The sequence below is a fragment of the Chlorocebus sabaeus genome, chromosome 9 (genome assembly GCF_047675955.1).
Source record: "Chlorocebus sabaeus isolate Y175 chromosome 9, mChlSab1.0.hap1, whole genome shotgun sequence".
In the NCBI taxonomy this organism is placed as follows: domain Eukaryota; kingdom Metazoa; phylum Chordata; class Mammalia; order Primates; family Cercopithecidae; genus Chlorocebus; species Chlorocebus sabaeus.
Genome location: NC_132912.1, coordinates 55,049,734 through 55,069,517, shown reverse-complemented (window position 1 = coordinate 55,069,517; position 19,784 = coordinate 55,049,734). Strand labels below are relative to the sequence as shown.

Here is a 19,784-nt window from a genome sequence, read left to right as displayed (position 1 = left end):
GTTGTCCTGTGACAGTGGGAGAGACTGACAGGGGACAGGGGACACTCCCCTCTGTGGGAGATGGCAGGTGCCTGCAGATGTAAATTTCATAGGCATTAGAAGTACAATTTGATACCCCGAAGTCTCAGTTTATTTCCCCAATATAGAAGTGCAATCATTTTTTTTTTTTCAGTTGGGAAGGATAGAAATTCTTAGGTAGCTCAAGAAGAAAGGTAAACTTTTTAAACAGTCTCTGAGAAACATAGCCAAGGAGCCCAACAGAGGACAAGTTAAAAGATTCTGGCAGTACTGAAGGGCCCAGCTGATTCTGGAGACCACACAGGGTTTCTACAGCAATCTGGACAGATTCGTAATTTCCTTCTCTAACTGAGTGCGGCAACCGGGATTTCAGAGTGAAGAGGATAGATAATAGAATCCATTCAGGCTTAGGGTGCAAGAAAAAAGTCGAGAACAGAGGGAGTCACAAGGGATGAAGGGAGGAGGGATTTATCAGAAAGGCACAGAAGCCGCAGAGAAGGATGGACCTCAAATACACACACTACGTGGAAAGACCCAGACACAAAAGACCACATCTTGTATGACATAAAAGACCACATCTTGTATACAAAATGTTCACTGAAGCAACTCTATAAGATACAAAGTAGATTAATGGTTGCCTAGGGCTGGGGGTGGGAATGGCATTAACTATAAGTAGGTAAGAAAGATCTCAATGGGTTGACAGAAGTATTCTAAAACTAGATTATAATGAAGGTTGCACAACCTAGTACCTTTACGAAAAATCATTGAGTTGTATATCTAAAATGGGTAAATTTTATAGTATGTGAATTTATCACAGTAAAGCTGTTTCTTAAAAAGATTAATAGAAATCAGACAAATGACAAGCCTAGTGTCATTTAAATCTAGTGCCTTTACGGATTTAAAAAGCAAAGGGCCTTTGCTGTCAGAATAAAGGTTCAAAAGAGTCAGAAGGACAACTTGTTATGGTCATGCAGTGGGCTAGTGATGGTGACATGTAAGATGCTAACAAGATGCATGGGGGTGAACAATGGAGTGGAGCACAGCAAAGCTCCCTGGAGGCGAAGATGTCAAAGTACTGGGAGTCCAGAGTTGTCTACAGGGATGTCAGAAGTTGTCAGAATGGCGGCAGGAGGAATAATGGAGATGGAGGACTTGAGACAGATGCCATCATGATCAGTGATCATGGGGAAACGACCCAGGGTCATGAGATGACAAGAAGGGGGACATGGTAAGTTGGCCTCATGCCATGAGTTTCAATGAGGATGCAGTTTCTATGGGAGGGAAGAAAAGTATGATTTAAATGAGTACGAGGACCTGCGGGATACATCCACACATAGCAATGTAGACACACACATGTGTATGCATATCCTACTTGTGGTCTATGAGGGATGGGAGAATGAGCACTCACCAGTACCCCTGGTGGGAACTAGGTTTCTGCTTCACCCTAAATGTGGGGTCGTTCCCTGAAGGGTGTGCTACAGAGTAGACACAGTGGATGATAGACTTCAAATGAATGACAGAAGTGGGCAGGGAGGTAACACAGAGTGTCAGGGATGAGGAGATACAAGAGCAGAAATGGATGTAGCAGGGGATTCGAGGACAAAAGAGCCTTTGTGTGTGGAGAATGGTAACTGTGGTCTGTTTAGCTGGTCCTAAGGTTTCCACGGTGCAATTGGTCAAGTTTAGATATTACCCCAGAGGAAGACTAGGGTGCCCCTCCCCCTGGATCTGCTGTGGGGACCTACCTTGCTGATGAGCTCCCCGATCATCCCGTTCCAGGAGGTGTTATGGAGCTGGTGACCATACCTGCCATCAGGGGCTTGATAAATCTCATATTTGAAGCCCAGAGCCTTGGCCAGTGCATCCAGGACATCTATGGAGAACCCTTTGTAGCGCTTAGGCTGTCCTAGGATGTTCTCAGCCACCATCACGAAAGGCTCTTCCTGAGGACAACAGAATGAAGGTTCTCCAATTAAATAACAGGTTCATTAACACTCATCTCGAGTGTATTGTTAGAGAGAAAGATCTGGTTAGAACATTTGCAGTTCCCCAATTTAGGACTGGAGGCTCAACTTACTTGCCCTTTTCTAAAAGCCGTGTATGGACACTCAAGGAACAGTGCACAGGATGATCACTCCAATCAGTAGGTCCATGCAGAGGAGTGGAGATTCATTTGTCCTATGTTATGTTATCCCGGGCTCTGCTCCAACCCCTACTTCCCTAAATAATATGGTTTGTTTTCCTTCCTCCATTTGTAACATCCATGCAGAGTTAGGACCGTGTCCTTAGAATATGCCAAAATTATATGAGGCCCACATAAGAAACATGAAACTTCTCATCCAGGATAATAAGTGGTGATAAAGTTCTGTGACATTAGGTTGAGAGAAAAAGCATTATGTCTACTGGCAATACTAGAAAGTGGATATGGATTAACTGACCAAGGCCAGACCAGAAGCCAAAGGGTAAGATAGAATTCAAACCCAGAGTTCCAAGTTCAAAGCCATGCCATGCTCACACCTGCACATGTTGTGCTATGCCACATGTGAGTGAGGTGGTCATCTGAAAAATGCCTCAGCGTTCACCACCATTCCCCTTCCTTCTTGTGTGAAACTGAACAAGGGGCCTTTGGCAAACAGTTCCAGGGAGTATAACTCATTAATTTAGTTGTGTTGGGAAATAGGGTGTAAAGCTTGTTTGTGGTGTGCAAACAGGGAATGCACAAATACTGCTGCCAAAGATTTCTGAGCCAAGGGAATGCTAGTGTCTGCTGGGACAGAAGGGACATTTGGGCATGTGTGACCCAGTCAATAAGAGGCAAATCTATAACGTCTCCTGCAATTTTTATAAAAACGTGAAAAAAGCAATTGAAAGGAAGATGTTTTTAAGGTCTCTTACAAATGCAAAAGTCTATGATTCCATGATACCCATGCAGAAAAGTTGCAACTACCAAATGGTCTTCATTCTGAATTTGTGTCACATGAGCCCATCTGTAGTGTTGGGTGCTAGAACAATGTCCTCCTCCACCATCTATCTTGGGGTTCTGGCTACCAGAACAGCTCTCCTAAGGACCAGTAGTGGGTCAAGATCCAGTTTACATCCAAGAACAAGGGGAGCAGCTGGGCCCCCTCTGGTCCTCAGAGGAGGCTATGGAGGAGAAGTCCTTTTCTAGAGCAGCTCAGGGACTTCCTATGGAAAGCACAGAGGTCCTGGGGCAGAAACATCAATCTCACTCTTCCTTTCATTATTCACACAATTAGTTAAATGAAAGGCCTTATGAAAGCTCACAACACTCCTCAAGATTCTCTTCTCCCAAAACCCAGCATTAGACAGAAAGCAGCCTCTGATTCAACAGCCTGGATGGTGTAGCTCCCAGAATGTCCCCATGATCCTACCAAGACAGTCACCACTTTGAGAGTCAATCCTTGGAGGCGGCTGCCCATGGGCCTCTCTTGCAAGCTGCCATTCAAGCCCTTCTCTGAGTCCCACGTCGCCAACTGTGAAGGAAAAATAAAGATTATGAGGGATGGAACTGACACCTATGCACACCTTAGGACCTCACCTCCTACACTGGGAGCCTGAATTAGGCAGGTAGGGTAACAGCAGTCCCCTGGAGTTCCCAGAGACCCAGAGCCATTTTAAAACCCTAAAGAGAATAGACATATGGTAAACAGAGTTACATGTCCTCCTTCAGCTCGCCTGGATCTCTAGAGCTCAGCACAGACCTAAAATGAAACCAACTGGTGAGAACTTGTCTCTAAAACATATGTTTATGCCCAGTTTTATTCTGTTCACCCACAGAGGCCATGTCACTGTGATGCCTACAAAATACCCTCTTTGTTTAATTATTCCTTTGGCTTGCCCAGGCCACAAGGCCCTTGAGTTCAGCCATTGCTCCCTCCATGGGTAGGATGAGGCTCAGCAGTAAAGCAAGTAGCAAACACTCAAGTGCTTGCTTTGCACACCGGTGCCTATGGCAAGCAGGGTCAAGAGCTTCCTGCCTGTTTTCACTGTGGTGTCAGCTGCTTCATTTTCCTTGATAGGCAGGTAGAGGCTAATGGCAGGGTAAATGTGCTTAGGAGAATCTGCTACATTCTCCTAAGCCTGCAGAGTGTATCCAGTAGCCAGATGCATCTCTGACAGTCATCCTAAAGTGGTCACGGAGAACCTACCTTGGCTCAGAAACAATGAGGAGACACAGTTGTTCATGAGACTGCTTCCCCTCCCTGCATCCTTGCAGGGTCTATACAATGACAAAATTTTGTCTGGGAAATGATTCTCAACTATTAATGGGGAAGACATAACAAAATGTAGGTACCCAGCCCCATCTCAAGTCAACTAAATCAGGATCTCAGGGCCTGAGCATAGGAAGTTAATGCCTCCCAAATGCTCCTGATATTGCAGCCAAGGTTGAAAACCCCTGCTCTTCTAGGTCACTGGCCCTCAAACTTGGCTGCATATTAGTATCTCTTCAGGGGGGCTTTATAATAAAATGTACTGAAAGTTGGGTCCTACCCCCAGAGACTCTTATGTAATTGGTCTGTAGTGCACTAGAGATGAATATTTTAGCTCCCCAGGTGATTCTAATGCATAGCCAGAATTGTGAACCACTGTTGTTGATTAAAGCCATGATACTCAAACTATGATATCCACACAAATCGCGCAGGGATTTTCTATGCACTTTCTGATTCTGGCGCCTGAGATTATTCATGTCTAACAAGCTCCCAGGTGATGCTGCTGCTGCTGCTGCTAATCCATGGACCACCATTTAAATAGCAGGGGGCTAAAGGGTCAAACTGTCACAGGCAGTACATACTGTTGTCAGGGAAAAATCCATAAGATCCCCTAGTTAAACTGAAGAGAAGAAGAACCCCAGTGGAAAAGTGCTACTGGGAGCCCTAAAGGAACCACCAACTGTTCCACTTAAGAATGCTTCTACTCTCTCAGCATTTCCCATGGCTCTGACATCTGCAGCAGGGTCTGCACACTGAGCCCTGACTATAAGACCATAGAACCTGAGGGGCCATTCCTCCTGGAAGAGATAACAACTCTGAGATATAAAGTAAAACCATCAGAATAAGAGATGGAGTTCTAGAGTCAGTTTTACAGAAACCTGGAATTTCCTGTTGTCACCTTGGACATGATGCCCAACAAGACCCACTCCATCCTAAATAATAGGATGCCTTGGCGTGATGAATAAATAAATTAGTAAAAAACATGGCCATGTACCCTGAAGAACCACCCACCACCACCACCACTACTAATTAATTTGGGGGCATTGAGATAAAGAACAAGTGAAGATCCACCCAAAATTCTGCTTAAAGGTCTTGAAGATACCAACATACCACACTTTGGATAATGATACAGTTTAAAAAAAAAAAGCAAAAATCATGGCTATTTCTCCATTGGATCTTAAGAAATAGGCTGGGAGCTGTGGCTTATGCCTGCAATCCCAGCACTTTGGGAGGCCAAGGCGGGTGGATCACTTGAGTCCAGGAATTCAAAATCAGTCTGGGCAATATGGTGAAATACTGCCTCTATAAAAAATAAAAATAAATTAGCCAGGTGTGGTGGCATACACCTGCAGTCCCAGCTACTTGGGAGGTTGAGGTAGGAGGTTCAATTGAGACCAGGAGGTCAAGACTGCAGAGAGCCGTAATTGTGCCACTGCATTCCAGCCTGGGCAACAGAGTGAGATCCTGCCAAAGAAAGAAGGAAGCAAGGAAGGAAAGAAGGAAGGAAGGAAGGAAGGAAGGAAGGAAGGAAGGAAGGAAGGAAGGAAGGAAGGAAGGAAGGGAAAGAAATACAGAAAGAAAGAGGGGGGAGATTGAGAGAGGAAAGGAAAGGAAAGGAAAGGAAAGGAAAGGAAAGGAAAGGAAAGGAAAGGAAAGGAAAGGAAAGGAAAGGAAAGGAAAGGAAAGGAAAGGAAAGGAAAGGAAAGAAAAAAGGAAAGGAAGAAATTGCATGAAGATGCAGAATCAATTCCTACAGCTGGATTAAAATGCTTGTCAGAGGGAAGAGAACAAATTCAGACAAATGGGGCCAAGGGGTTGATTGCCTCTATTTTTTGGATGTTCTACCATGGACTCACTGGGGCAGGAGTGGATATTTATTTGGGGTGCCTGCATCTGTACTACCTTAACTGCTTAGCCCAGGTGCTGGAGCTGCTTAGCCCTGATGTGTATGCTGCTACTTCTCCTGGGTGTGGGTGGAGTTGTAGAGGTCTTCTTGACCATCCCAATGGCTCATAGAGTCATAACAGAAGCCATCTTGTCCTAATGATGATGCAACCATTTCAGACACTCCATACTCTATCTTGCACCAGGACCCTTTTGCCTAACATCTGCTGCCAAACCTGCCTGGCACGGTGAAGGGGCATCTTAATTCTCTACTGTGTTGGCTTGAGTGAGTGTTTGGAATGGGGCTCTGTGCATCTTGATCAAGAAGGCCTTCTCTGTCTTTCTACTGGGATTGTAATCAGAAATTAGAATGGAGGATGGAGGCAGGAAGAAACAGTTGGGATGAAGCCCTGAACATCATTCTCTACTTCTGGCCCACTGCTTGGCTCTAGGAGGCACCACCTCAGTCCCCCTAGATCTTTGCAACAGCTTTCTCATTGGTTTCATTACTCTCAACCTCTCTCTCTTACAGCTCATCCTTCAATAGGCAAGTGGGTACCCTTACAACAAATAAACTCAAATATGAACTATATTAATTAAACTATTCTAATGAATTCCTTTTTCCTACAGAATAAATCCTAAGACTTTTAAACTTGGCCTAAAAGAAAAGCCTTCCTCATCCAGAGCCAATCTTGACTCTCAACCTCACTTTAGTTTATGTAGTTACAGTATACTACAATCCCCAAAATTCCTCCTCCTTTCTCAGGCACACCACATTCCCTCCTGATATTTGTATCTGGTTTCCTTCTGCCTGGAATGCCCTTTCTCTTCTTCTGGGTCTGGTAAACTCTTACTTGTTTGTTGAAATGAGATTTCACTTTAGAATAGTTTTAGATTTACAGAAAAGTTGTAGATGCTGTGCAGAGAATGTCAATAGATCGATACCCAGTTTTCCCATTAAGATATAACATTAGAATGACACATTTATCACAACTAATGAATGTTCAGCCTAATATCCATGATTTATGCAAATCTGCAATAGAAATGAAATAGAAGGATCTCCAGTTCCTTCTACTCTTGGCCTAAGTCAGTGAGTCAGCTGTGGCATTGGGGTTTCTTGCCATGTTCTCTGGGGTCAAAACCCTGTCTTCATAAGCTGTCTAGAGCCTCAGGCTCCTGGGCGGGACCTGGCCTTTCTCATTCCCATCTCAGGGTCTCCAACCTTGCCTCGAATTCCAGGCTGTCCTCTCCAACATTAACTTCTGTAACTGGGAACTTGGAGGTGTGAACTTAGCAGACATTCATGAGTCAGTAGACTTATGTTCTAGTTGTTGTCACCACTTATGTGAGTGACCTCAGACAGCACTTGACAGCACAGTGCTTGAAACATAGAAAGAGTCAACAAATATTTTTTCAATAAAGTACACTTTACTGAGATTCCATCATTTTCTTTTCTTTTCTTTTTTTTAGACAGGATCTCACTCTGTTGTCCAGGATGGAATGCAGTGGTATGATCATGGCTCACTGCATCCTCTGCCTCCTGGGCTTAAGTGATCCTCCCACCTCAGCCTTCCAAGTAGCTGGGACTACAGGAGTGCACCACTACATCCTGCAAATTTTTCTGTATTTTTTGTAGAGATGAGGTTGTGCCATGTTGCCCAGGCTGGTCTCAAACTTCTGGGCTCAAGAGATCCACTGACCTCAGCCTCCCAAAATGTTGGGATTACAGGCATGAGTCACTGTGCCCAGCCGATTCTATTTTCTTATCTATGAAATGGGAAATAAAAATCTTCCTTGCCTACCAAATTGAGGGGCTGTTCAAAGAAGAAAACAACTTTGAAATAGTCTATTATAAAATAGCTTAATTAAAAATCACAAAGTAAAGAACCAGGATATAAGACTGTATACAATATGGCCTCAATTATGTTTTTTTTTAAAGCAGTGGTAAAAATGGGAGAAGATACATTAAAATGTGATACGTGGATATATGTGTTACACATAGGTGATGGAATTATAAGTAATCATTATCCTTCTTTATCCTCTTCCTGATTTTAACAGGATTTTCACGAATAGGAAGTAAAATAAGCTTTTGATAAAAATAACTAGCATAGATGATTGAGCAATATCCTATCACATGCACTTGTACGACTGAAAACTGCATGATGGAGTAGCAAATGAAGTCAAATTACCTGTCAATATGTCAAGGCCAATCTGAGAGTCAGAACCCAATAAATCAGTGCTTTGGCTCTAAGGAATTTTGGTCTAGGGGTGCCTCATCATGAAGGGGCATATGGCTAGTTTGACCAGCACAGCTTCTCATATTCTAGGATCTCTCCAAGATGGTGGGAGCTCTGTAAACTGTTGGGTTGGGAGATAGGAAGTGGCCACAGCTGAGGCCCAGATCCATGAAGATAAGCAATCCAAGTAATCTTTCTCCACTGAGAAAGAGGAGTAGTTCCAAATCATTTTAGTTAATATTCAGACAACCTTAATACGAGAAGGCCATGTAAATTAAAATGGAATTTCATGAAGGAAAAACAATTCTTCCAAGCCTATTATCATGCTTATCTTTTCATCTAAAAGTGGTTAGGACTTAAAAAGTATTTTTGTTTTGTTTTGCTTTGCTTTAATACAGACTTCTCTTTCTCCCTAGCCTTTAGGCATCCTGTACCCTGGCAAAGCAAGAAAAAAAATACTTCAAAGCAAAAAATCAAAATTCTGCCTTTCAAACACATCAAAGTGCAACTATGTTCCAGGATTCAGGATCCTTCATATTGAGTAGGAAAGTTTATTATTCCCTCACATCAGACAGAAGCCAAGTGCTCCAGGCTGAGTGAATCTCCCCATTTCCACAAAACTGTGTGCCCTTGCCCAAATCTTAAGACAACAGTGGTAAACCTCCACCATTTCTGGGCAAGGCCATCCATCTGTGATCCAAGAACATAGAAAGACCAGAACATAGAAAAGCACGGTTCACATGAAATAATCCAGTGGAATATTTTTAAGTAAATGAAGGCTTTAAATGGATTACCAGCCCTGTAGTCAACCAAGATCAGAAGAGACTTGCATCCCACCCCCATCCTGAGGGTGTCTGGCACTCCCCACTCCGAATGCTCAAGAAAATGTTTCAGTCAATAAAAGCCAAATGAGGCCGATGGACTTGATAAATGGGAAGCCAGAAAAACCTTTTACCCAAAGAAGTCCCGACACTTAGTCATACAGCTCCAGACCATTTCATTTGTACCTAAGTGTGTCTACTCTGACTTCCCCTTGTATTTTGCAGACAGAATTTTGTTTACAGGATCGATGAATTTATGGCCATGGATACCCACTTTTGACAGCTGACCTGTCAAGATCAGTGCCTGAAAAACTAATTTCCAGCACTATTAAACAAAACAAGTACTGCTGCTATATGATAAGACAGCTACGGTTTTCATTCATTGCTGAGATCTGCTCTACCCAAACCAGAAATGTGGATGGAGCCAGAGGTTACAGCACAATCATCACTTGAAAGGAGATATATGGCCTCAAAATCTGATTATGACAAACAACTGTGCAAGAGATCAGCCAATTGGAGAATATATTTCACAAATCACTGGTCTCAGGAAAATATATCTCCCAAGTCAATGGTGCTGTTCTTCAAGTTAGTGTTTCTGAGTTGTAAGATATGGGGATTTGGGACTTTGTGGCCCTGTCCTTAATAAATGCAGGGTTATTAACCCTAAATGGGACAGGTGTCCTTTGGAAGATTGGGCTTCGTGTTCTGTAGACTAGTTATAAAGGTGTCTTAAAGTGTCATTCTCTTTTCACGGGGAGGGAGGATAGAAAGAGGTGGCAATCTGTTTTACAGCCCAGGGACAGAATATAACCAATTTCATATAGAGAGCATTGTATATTCCTGCGAAGGGAAGGACAGAGGAAGGGAGGAAGGAAGGAAGGAGGGGAGGAGGGAGGGAGGGAGGGAGGGAGGGAAGGAAGGAAGGAAAGAAGGAAGGAAGGATGGATGGATGGAGGGAGGGAAGGAAGGAAAGGGAGGAAGCAAGAGAAGGAAGGAAGGAGACAAGGCAGGAGGGAGGGAAGAAGGGAGGGAGTGAAGAAGAGAGAGAGGGAGAAAGGGAGGGAGGGAGTGAGGGAATGAAGAAAGGAAGGAGGTAAAGAAGGAAGGAAGGGAGGAGAGAAGGATGGAGGGAGGGAAGGAGGGAAAGGGAGGAAGCAAGAGAAGGAAGGAAGGACAGAAGGCAGGAGGGAGGGAAGGAGGGAGAGAGCAAAGAAGGGAGAGAGGGAGAAAAGGAGGGAGGGAGCAAGAGAAGGAAGGAAGGAGAGAGGGAGGGAGGGAAGGAAGCAGGGAGAAAGGAAGGAAGGAGAGAGGGAAGGACAGAGGAAAGGAATGAGAGAGGGAAGGAACAAAGGAAGGAAGGAAAGAAGGAAGGAAGGAAGGAAGGAAGGAAGGAAGGAAGGAAGGAAGGAAGGAAGGAGGAGGGAGGGAGGGAGGAAGGAAGGAAGGAGAGAAGGAAGGAAGGCAAGGAGGAAGGAAGGAAGGAGAGAAAGAGGGAGGGAGGAAGGGAGAGAGGGAGAAAGGAAGGGAGAGAAGGAAGAAGGAGGAGGGAAGGAAGGAAGGAAGGAAGGAAGGAAGGAAGGAAGGAAGGAAGGAAGGAAGGAAGGAAGGAAGGAAGGAAGGAAGGAAATAACCCCAAATCTCATGTTTAAGAATATCCAATAAGACAATAGATCAATAAGCTACACAGTCACAATTTTACAGCTCAGTGACAAATACTTGGTTGGTAAGCTTGTCTCAAGATAGTATTGGAAAGCAAGAGGTGAAGATTTTATGGCCATGTCTATCAGACCTCACAACCACATCTGAAATCCCATAAGAGCTGTGTTCTCATCAACCAGTGACTGCCATGATCTGAGTGCAGATGGCCCCAGCCTCAGTGATGATGGCCATAGTGGGTCTGTCGTTATATCAGTGCATGGGCTTTTCTAAAACAATAAGTCACCTTTTAGGGTTTTTTTTCTTTGTTTACTTTTATTGGAAAGCAAATGGGCTCAGAGTATGTTTCAAAGGATCACATCCTTAAATAAGGGTAAGGTGAAACAGAACTCACTATCTTGAATCAGCTTGAATTGGACATTCGGCCAGCACTGATATCAGATAATCCATTGCAAGTCTTAACCTTCAGCTAAATGCAGGAACAACATGTTTAGATACAAACACAGCACTTTGGAAGGAGACTGTGAACATCTGAGGGTAGAATATTAATATTGGTAGCCAGGATTCCCGAAGTAAGGTATAACTTGAGAGTTCATTTTGGGAATCCCAGCATATCAGAGCTAATGAACCTGGGCCTTAGAGGGTATGAGCCACAGGAGTTGGCACTCAGAGCGGAATTAATACACCCACTGAGGAAGGGGCTAGGACCACTCTTGAATATCTCAGGCATGTGAATAGGAAGGAGTGATTATCACTTCCTGAGATGGAGAGAATTGAGAGTATCCATCTCAGTTAGGACCATTTGCACAAGGAATTGAGACTTTGGTGTGAAAGACACACTATCTTAAAAACAAGTCCTAGAAGGACGTGTATTAAGTGTCCAGAGGACAGAGCTGTAAGAAACTAAAAGAAGAATGAAATGGACAGGAGGACTATGATATACAGGGGCTTTTGAAAAACCTTTAGCAAGGATGAGGAAAAGATACTTCCCAGTGGTGCAGGAGAGAAAGGCAATGAAAACTAGCAGAAATGCCTTCCGCACTGGCAAGAGATCACTCGTAGTGAAGGCAAAGGAAATGCTCAAGCTCTAGCTTCCACTACCTTAAAGCCCAGGCCACGAAGGTCTCAGTGGGCTCACACAGGATAAAAGGACCGACCAACTCTAATAATGCTGTCAATGGAGCCTTTTGTCATATTAAGAGTGAGGATGGAGGCAGGCAGTTCCACTTCTGCTTAAGATATAGAAAGGAGCAAGAGGATTTGGGAACAACAACAACAACTATAATCAACTAACCATACATATATATAAAGTTAGCCTATAAGACACTTGCAATCACAAAGCCACCCTTTGAACTGAATTTCAAATGGTACGAAACCCCTCCAAGCAGAGACAGGATGCAAGAAGTGTTTCTGCTCTATGGCAGAGCATGGAGCAAAAGCAGGTGGTAGTTATAAAAGTGAGTAAGAAGAAAAAACCCTGGAATTTTAACAATCTTAAAGGTCAAGTGTGGATCTTTAACAGTCAGGATCCCTGGGCCCTAGACTCAAGGGAGGCCACATCTACTCATCAGCCCTTCTCCATCAAACTTCCACTGGATGGAGCAGGAAAAAGAAAAATGTAAGCTACCATCCAAAAGTTATAGGAAAAATACCAAACATGTGTGTACCCAATAAAGGATATCTATCAAGTACACATAAAGAAAACTCACAAACAACTCATTTTAAAAAATAGAGAAAGGACTTATTTTTCCAACGAGAAAGACATGTGATAGGCCAATATGCACATGAAAACATACATGCTCCACATCATGAGTCATCAGGGAAATGCAAAGTAAGGTCACAAGGCAGTACACTAAATCTCACTCAAATGGCTAAAATCAAAGACTGATGTTACCAGGTGTCACTGAGAATCTGGCAGGCAAATTCTGCAGCCACATTGGAAGACACTTTGGCAATTTCCTATAAAGTTAACATACAATGTTAAGCCCAGCGATTCCACTCTTAGACATTACATAAGGGAGATGTAAACCATGTCCATACAAAGGTCCACATGTGAATGTTCATAGAAGCTTTATTCATAATAGCCAAAAAATTGAAACTCTCCAAATGTAGATCAGCTGGTGAATAGATAAACAAAGTGTGGGATATTTACACAACAGAGTACTACTCAGCAATAAAAAGCAACAAGCAACTGACACACACAACAACATGGATAAAGCTCAAAAGCCTTACGCCAAGTGAATGAAGCCAGACATAGGAGACTGTGTGATTTACGGTGCTGTTAATATGGCATTCTTGTGAAGGCAATATTACACGTACTGAAAACAGATCAATGTTTGTCTGGAGGTGGTAATGGTAGAAGGGTATCAAATGCAAAGAGGAAGGTGGGACATTTGGGGTAACGGAAGTGTTCTATATTTTGAATGGCCTGGTGCCTACGTTACCATATACATCTGTCAGAGCTGATCAAACACTGTATACCTCAAAAGGATAGACTTATTGCACATACTAAATAAACCATATGGTTTCAAAAGCTTATTTCTTTTTGTGAGATGATGCACATAGAAGCATAAGCTCAAAGGTAGTTATAAGTAGCTGTTTCTGGCATTGGGTGGAGCAATGGGATTATAGGGAATATTCATCTCTTGCACTCCACAGTCCTATACGGTTAGAATTGTTGTACCAAGAGGAAGCATTGTTTTTATAATCAGAAGAAAAACAATAAAGCAATTTTCATTTTGAAACTGCAGTGCAGTCTAGCTAATGACTGTAATGTTGATTTTGTACCTTTCTTTAATTGTTTCAGGTGTATTGGCTTTTTCTCTCTAAATAAACTGCTAGTTCCAGCAAAGGCATTCTCTATAGTGGGACAAGCCAGGCTGGAATACTGCTTCTTCCAGAGATGAGCCTGGGGACCTTTGGCAAAGTATGAACTGGTCATATTTGTTCTCTGGGCTCAAGTGTCTTCATGTGTTCCAAGTTCCATCAGATATTAGTTATTGTTATTAATAATATAATATCTCCTCTTAAGTCTATTATGCTCAGGCCCATACTAACAGATTTGAGATTCTTGTTGGTTTTAATTGACCCGAATTAATCACCCTATGTGCACTATACCTCAGTCTGAAGTCTGACAAGACACTTCTGACAGTCAATTCTATGAGTTCGTACACTGAAAAAAGTAGCAGATGTCTCCCATTACACTCTCTCAAACTATGAACTGGCTCTTCTCTCTGGAACATCCTTCTCTTCCTTTGTCCTCTGCCTCCTACTTAGACTCAAGGTTCCAGATTATGCCTTATATTTGAAGCTCTGCAAAAGGTTTTCTCATTCAGTGCTCATTTATTTCCAGTGGTTGAAATTTCCTGGGCTGGATTTTCTCTTTTGCATGATTTTGTGTTGGAAACTTACTTTAAGACTTCTCGTCATGGTAAAGTATTAGGATAATAAAAATTTTCTTTAAAAACTCGCTTGATATGTCTTTACCACTAGGCCCCTGTGTGTGGTCCGTGGTCCAGGAGCATTGCAGTGTGGCTCCATCCCACATCTACTGAATTAGTTTCTGTATTTTGACAAGATTCCCAGAAGAACATAGGCACAGTAAAGTTAGAGAAGAACAATTTCTATATCATGGTACTATCATTTCTTGCTTGGGACCTTTATGAGCTGCCTTAACTATCCTTCAATTTCTTTCTTATCCACCCCCTATCTAAGCCTCCCTCAACCCAGCAGACAGTTTTCTTTCCTTTTCTTTAAGAAAATTGCTTTATTTCATTCTTCTCAAAATTCTCAAATGGTTTTCAGTTACACTTGGGTCATCGTTTTCATGGTCTATAAGACTCACCAAGACGTGATCCATGTCTGCCTTTAACCCCATCCACCACACTTTCTACCTCACTCACTACACCCCACCGACACTGGCCACCTTTCACTTTCTCTCTCAAGCCGAGGTCCTTCCTGATTAGGAACTTTGTGCATATCCTTCATGTTCCCAGTAAATCTTATCTCTGCCATTCACATCTCATGGTTGGCTCTTTCTCATCTGGTGGGTCTTGCCTGATGAGTTTTACTCTTGATAAAGGCCTTCTCAGGTTCACTCTTCCTAAGTATTTTAATATTTTTAAACACAAGACCTTGATATTTTCTTCATACCTCTCAAATATTGAAACTGTGAAAAGCACCCTCCATAATAGGGAGGATGTCTGTTTTGCTCACCATCATACACTAAACATCTGACACACTTTCTGGCACATGTCATGCACTTAACAAATTATTTGTTGAATCAGGAAATAAATTAAAGAACTAGTCCATGGATAGTTCTTTAACTATTCCATAAAGGACCATACAGTAAATATTTTAAGTTTTCTAAGAAAAGCATGACATTCCAGCCAGTTAATGAGGAAGTACCCAGAGGACGATCAATATTATTAGTTTTCCAAACAAGATTTTATTGAGCAAATGAAAATGAAGAAGAGATGGTCTCTGCCTTAACAAAAAGTTATGTGGGCCAGGCGCAGTGGCTCACCTGTAATCCCAGCACTTTGGGAGACTGAGGTGGGTGGATCACCTGGGGTCAGGAGTTCGAGAACAGCCTGGTTAACATGGTGAAACCCTGTCGCTACTAAAAAAAATACAAAAGTTTTCTGGGCCAGATGGTCTCTGTGGTCAGCCACTCCATACATTGAGTAGTGGAGTTGGGTTCCAGTAGACTTTACTTACAAATTAAGCGGCAGGCTGCTTTGGGCCCAAGGGCCATAGTTTGTTAATCCCTGAAATGTTGATACCTTTATTATATTGTTCCCTCTGCCTAGAATGTTCTTCCTTCAATTGCATATTTCAAGGCACTACCTTTCTTTCAAGGTTCAATTGTCAGTTTAAAAAAATTGTTTAATTGCCCTGTTTTCAGGAAACCCCATTTTATCTCTCCAACTAGAAGTGACAGATCCTCCTGCATCTTTAACACATTATGCTTACCCCTTTTCATGGCACTGATCACATTCAGATTTCCCTGACAGTTCCTGCAGCAGATTGTATTTTCTAAAGATGGTTGTGACAATATTCCCCATCCCACATGCTCTTCTGTAATGTGACTTCTCCACCTCCTATCAGGAAGAGAAGTCTAATTACTCTTCCTTTAAATCTGGTCTGAATCTGATGCTCTGTCTTTGGGACTAGGTCAGAAAGGGCCATACAGTGTCTACTTAGTTTTCTTGAGATACTTGCTCTAGGAAAAAGTTTTTCAACCTGACACTGTTGGCATTTGGGGCCAGATAATTATCTGTGGGTTGGTGTGGGGGCTATTCTGTGCATTGTAGGATGTTTAGTTGCATCCTTGACCTCTGCCAAATAGATATCAGTAGTGCCTCTCTCCCGACTCCCCGGCCCCCAACCAGTGTGACAACCAAAAATGTCTCCAGACATGGCCAAAAACCCTTGGAGGTTAGAATTGTACACCCACGCCCCCCGTAAACACCACCCATTGAGAACCAATTATCTAGGAGAATCCCATTTTGCCTGCAAAAAGTACAGCAAACCTGAGACCACCATGCTGGAGAGATCACATGTGGGTCCCACATGGATCCCATATGTGTCCAGCCTTCCAATCACCTCTGCCAAAGCACTAGACATGTGAGTGAATCCATCTTAGATCCTTAAGAGTGGCGCATAAACTAGCTGAGTGTCATTGAGTGACTTTAGTTAACATTAGAAGAATCCCCAAGACAAGCCCTGACCAAATTTCTGACATACAGAATCCATTAGACATTTATAAATTATTATTTTATGAAATTCTAGGTTTTCATGCAGTAAGTAACTTGAAAAGAAGTTAGTCCTGGAAATGCAGTGATACTATAAGAAATATATATAAAATATGTGGAACTGGCTTTGAGGCTGTGTATAGGAAAGAAGATAGGAGAACCTTAAGGAGACTTTTAGTGGAACCAAAACTCAAGAAAACTACTGTAGGAGTTTAGGAGAAAATATTGGAAGCTGAAAAAAAAAAAAAAAGCTACCTTTGTTATTAGGTTGGTGAGAAAGTAATTATGGTTTTTGTCATTAAAGTAATGGCAAAAGCCACGATTAATTTTTCACCAACCTAATATCTAGTGGAAGAAAATTTTAGAAATTTTTCACATGCAGTAATATGGAAAGTAGAAAATCTACTTAATAAACTGGTGAATCTAACTACTGAGGTGTTCAGGCAGAAATTTGAACGATCCTTTGGTTTCTCTTAATTGTATGTCATAATACATGCATAGGTGCATAGATAGTTCATAGATTAAGTAAAGAAGGGACTCTGTTTTCAATCAGAATTTAAAGAAAGTATATAGAAGAGAGAAGCCAAGATTTGTTGGATTCAAAAATAAAACATTTTTTATTCTCAGTCTTTTCTAGCAGAAAATTCCAAAATAAGAGAGGTTCTCAACGCAAAGATCAACTCCTGCAGACTAGCCAGAAAATGTGGACCCATGAAATGAAGGGTATAACTGTAAACCCTTTCTTAAGACTTCATACATATTTAAAATGCTGCCTTGAAGACTTCTCAGAAAGACAAAAGACTTTCTATAATCTTAAAGGTGTACCTCACAGACCTTCTCTGTTAGACAACAGAAATTCTAAAAATCACTAGCAGCCTGTTTGGGAATTCAAGCTAAAGAAGAGACTGTCAAAAATATTTGCAAGTGTGGCTTTTATCTAATGTGGTCAACAACCAATAAACTTAATTTTAAAACCCACACAATTTTTAAAGTAAGTGTAGTGTCAAAAGCACGACCAGGTTAGACTAAATGGGTCAGAGACAACACAGAATGAGAGAGACATTTAGATCCCTGAACTATGGGGAAGGAAATCAGCTGCAAAAAGAATCTACATTTTTTTAATGGAAAACTAAGGATGATTTGGGAAGAATCAAGAGCTCAAAGGTAGAGTGAAGAAACAGAGAAGCAGTAACAAGTTTTAATTGAGGAGTTAATGACATGAGCCCAGTTGGATATGAAAATTGCTATCGACCAGTTATCACTATGTGCTTTCCAACTTCTCCATCCTTACAAATGGTAATCCTTATTGCAGTTATCCTATGACTGCCTTACTTTCATATCTTGAGTGCAAGGGAGTTATATCATTTGTCTCTTTAGATTTAGGTATTCAGGTTGAAAACTATACTTGGGAAGATGTGCCCAAGAATCTGTACTCAAAGAGCTTCATCTGTACCTCAACCTGACTTAGATGATGAGATCCTAGACTTCGAGTCAATGCCCTAAATGGTACGAGTCTTTGAGGTTCTTTAGAGAGGGAGTTGAGAGTATTTTTTTCATTTGAGAGGGGTGTGGATCATTATAGCCATCAGAAGCAGGAGAGCAGGTTGCACCTTCCAAGTTTAGCAATAACATCATCCTATGCTCTTCTAGAATGTGACCTTGTCACTTCCACATCTTCATACAAAGCCTAACCTCACCCCTCTCCCTTCAATATTGATTGGTTTTATTTGTAATTTCTAAATTGTTGTGGAAGTAACATTTTGTGACTTCTGAGTCTACATTCTAAATGGCCTTCAATTTCCACTTATGACCCTTGCACTGGGGCAAGTCAGCCACCATATAAGAGATTCAACAGCTTGAGATCACCATGCTGAAGAGGCTACATGTAGATATCCTGGAAGATAGTTCTAGATGATCTCAGTCTTTTGGTAACTCCCACCAAGGTACCAGGTATGCAAATGAGGCTCTCTTGAACCCCCCGAGTACAGCTAAGTGACCTCAGTTTAAATCACCCATCCAATCCTGCATAATATATGACATATAATAAAATAAAACACGATGAATATTACATAAAATAATACAATAAATTATTGCTGTCTTAAGCTGTTAAATGTTGGGGTCATTTGTTAATGCATCAATAGTCAAAGTTTCTCATACATTTGCCTTTATGCTCATCTTAAAAGCCTGGGCTTGTTTAGCTCTGTATTCCCACAGCATCTAAAATGCTGCCTCCCATACAGTAGGTGAACTTGTTTACATTCTACAAAGTATTGTCACACATAATATCTCATTTGAGTGTCACCAACACGTTGTGAGTTAAGTAAAACAGAAATTTTTATCTTCAATTTTGCTGGTGGAGAGACCTGAGGCTCAGAACAGTTAGGCAATTTGTGTCAATTAAATAATCCGGAGAGCCTGTAAACTCAGAACTTCTGAATCAAAGCCCATGGGATTTTCCTCACAAAATGCTCCCTATGCACATAGTAGTGTCTGCATAGGCATTTCCTTATTTAATGGAGGAAGAAATAAAGGAAAGGTGAGCAGGAGAGAAGAAGGAATAACAGAGAAAAATGTTCCAAAGGCAGTTAACTTCCACAGTGATGAAATCTCATCTGGACTGGGACTGCTGACGAAGCCCAGAAACTTGACACAATCCTGAGGTCAGCATTTTGCGGGCTTCCTTCCCCTTACATCTTATTTGACATTCTGGGAGCCAGATCATTGCACGGGCACAACCTAGAAACCTCATAAGCTTCAGGCCTCCTTCCTCCTGCCCCTTCCTCTTAGCCCCATACTATAGAGGTTTCTCCAGCTGCACAGAAGGAAAATGACTCTCATTCATCCCCAGCACCAGAGTCAAAGAATTATTCTTACCCAGAAAATGGATATAAGCATAACAATAATAAAGCCTATACCAGAAAGTGATTAGTCTATATAACCTGGGAGTGATATTAGGCAATAAGAATCAAGAGATAGAGATTTTGAAAGCAATTTCTGTTATGGGATACCAGAAGTCTTGAGCCCAGATGATCTAGCTACCAAGACAGTGTAGGGGGTCAAAGGTGGGTCTTCCTATATCTAATTTTATCTTTCATAGTCCATAATCAGAAAGTGAATAGTACTTGCTTTCAGTATCAGTAAGTCTTCTTTAGTTTATACATGTAACTCAGATATTAAGAT

General features: G+C 41.9%; 1 protein-coding gene across 5 annotated transcripts in view; it reads right to left on the bottom strand.

Annotated features, from left to right (window-relative positions):
* GRID1 (glutamate ionotropic receptor delta type subunit 1) overlaps positions 1-19,784 on the bottom strand; it is a 798,312-nt gene that overhangs the window by 140,773 nt on the left and 637,755 nt on the right. For all 5 annotated transcript variants that reach the window (XM_007962718.3, XM_073019016.1, XM_038008970.2 and 2 more), the window contains 2 exons: positions 3,411-3,512; positions 1,764-1,961 (listed from right to left, as the gene is read on the bottom strand). In XM_007962718.3, the coding sequence (XP_007960909.1) occupies positions 1,764-1,961; positions 3,411-3,512 (300 nt within the window). The remainder of the gene's footprint in view (positions 1-1,763; positions 1,962-3,410; positions 3,513-19,784) is intronic.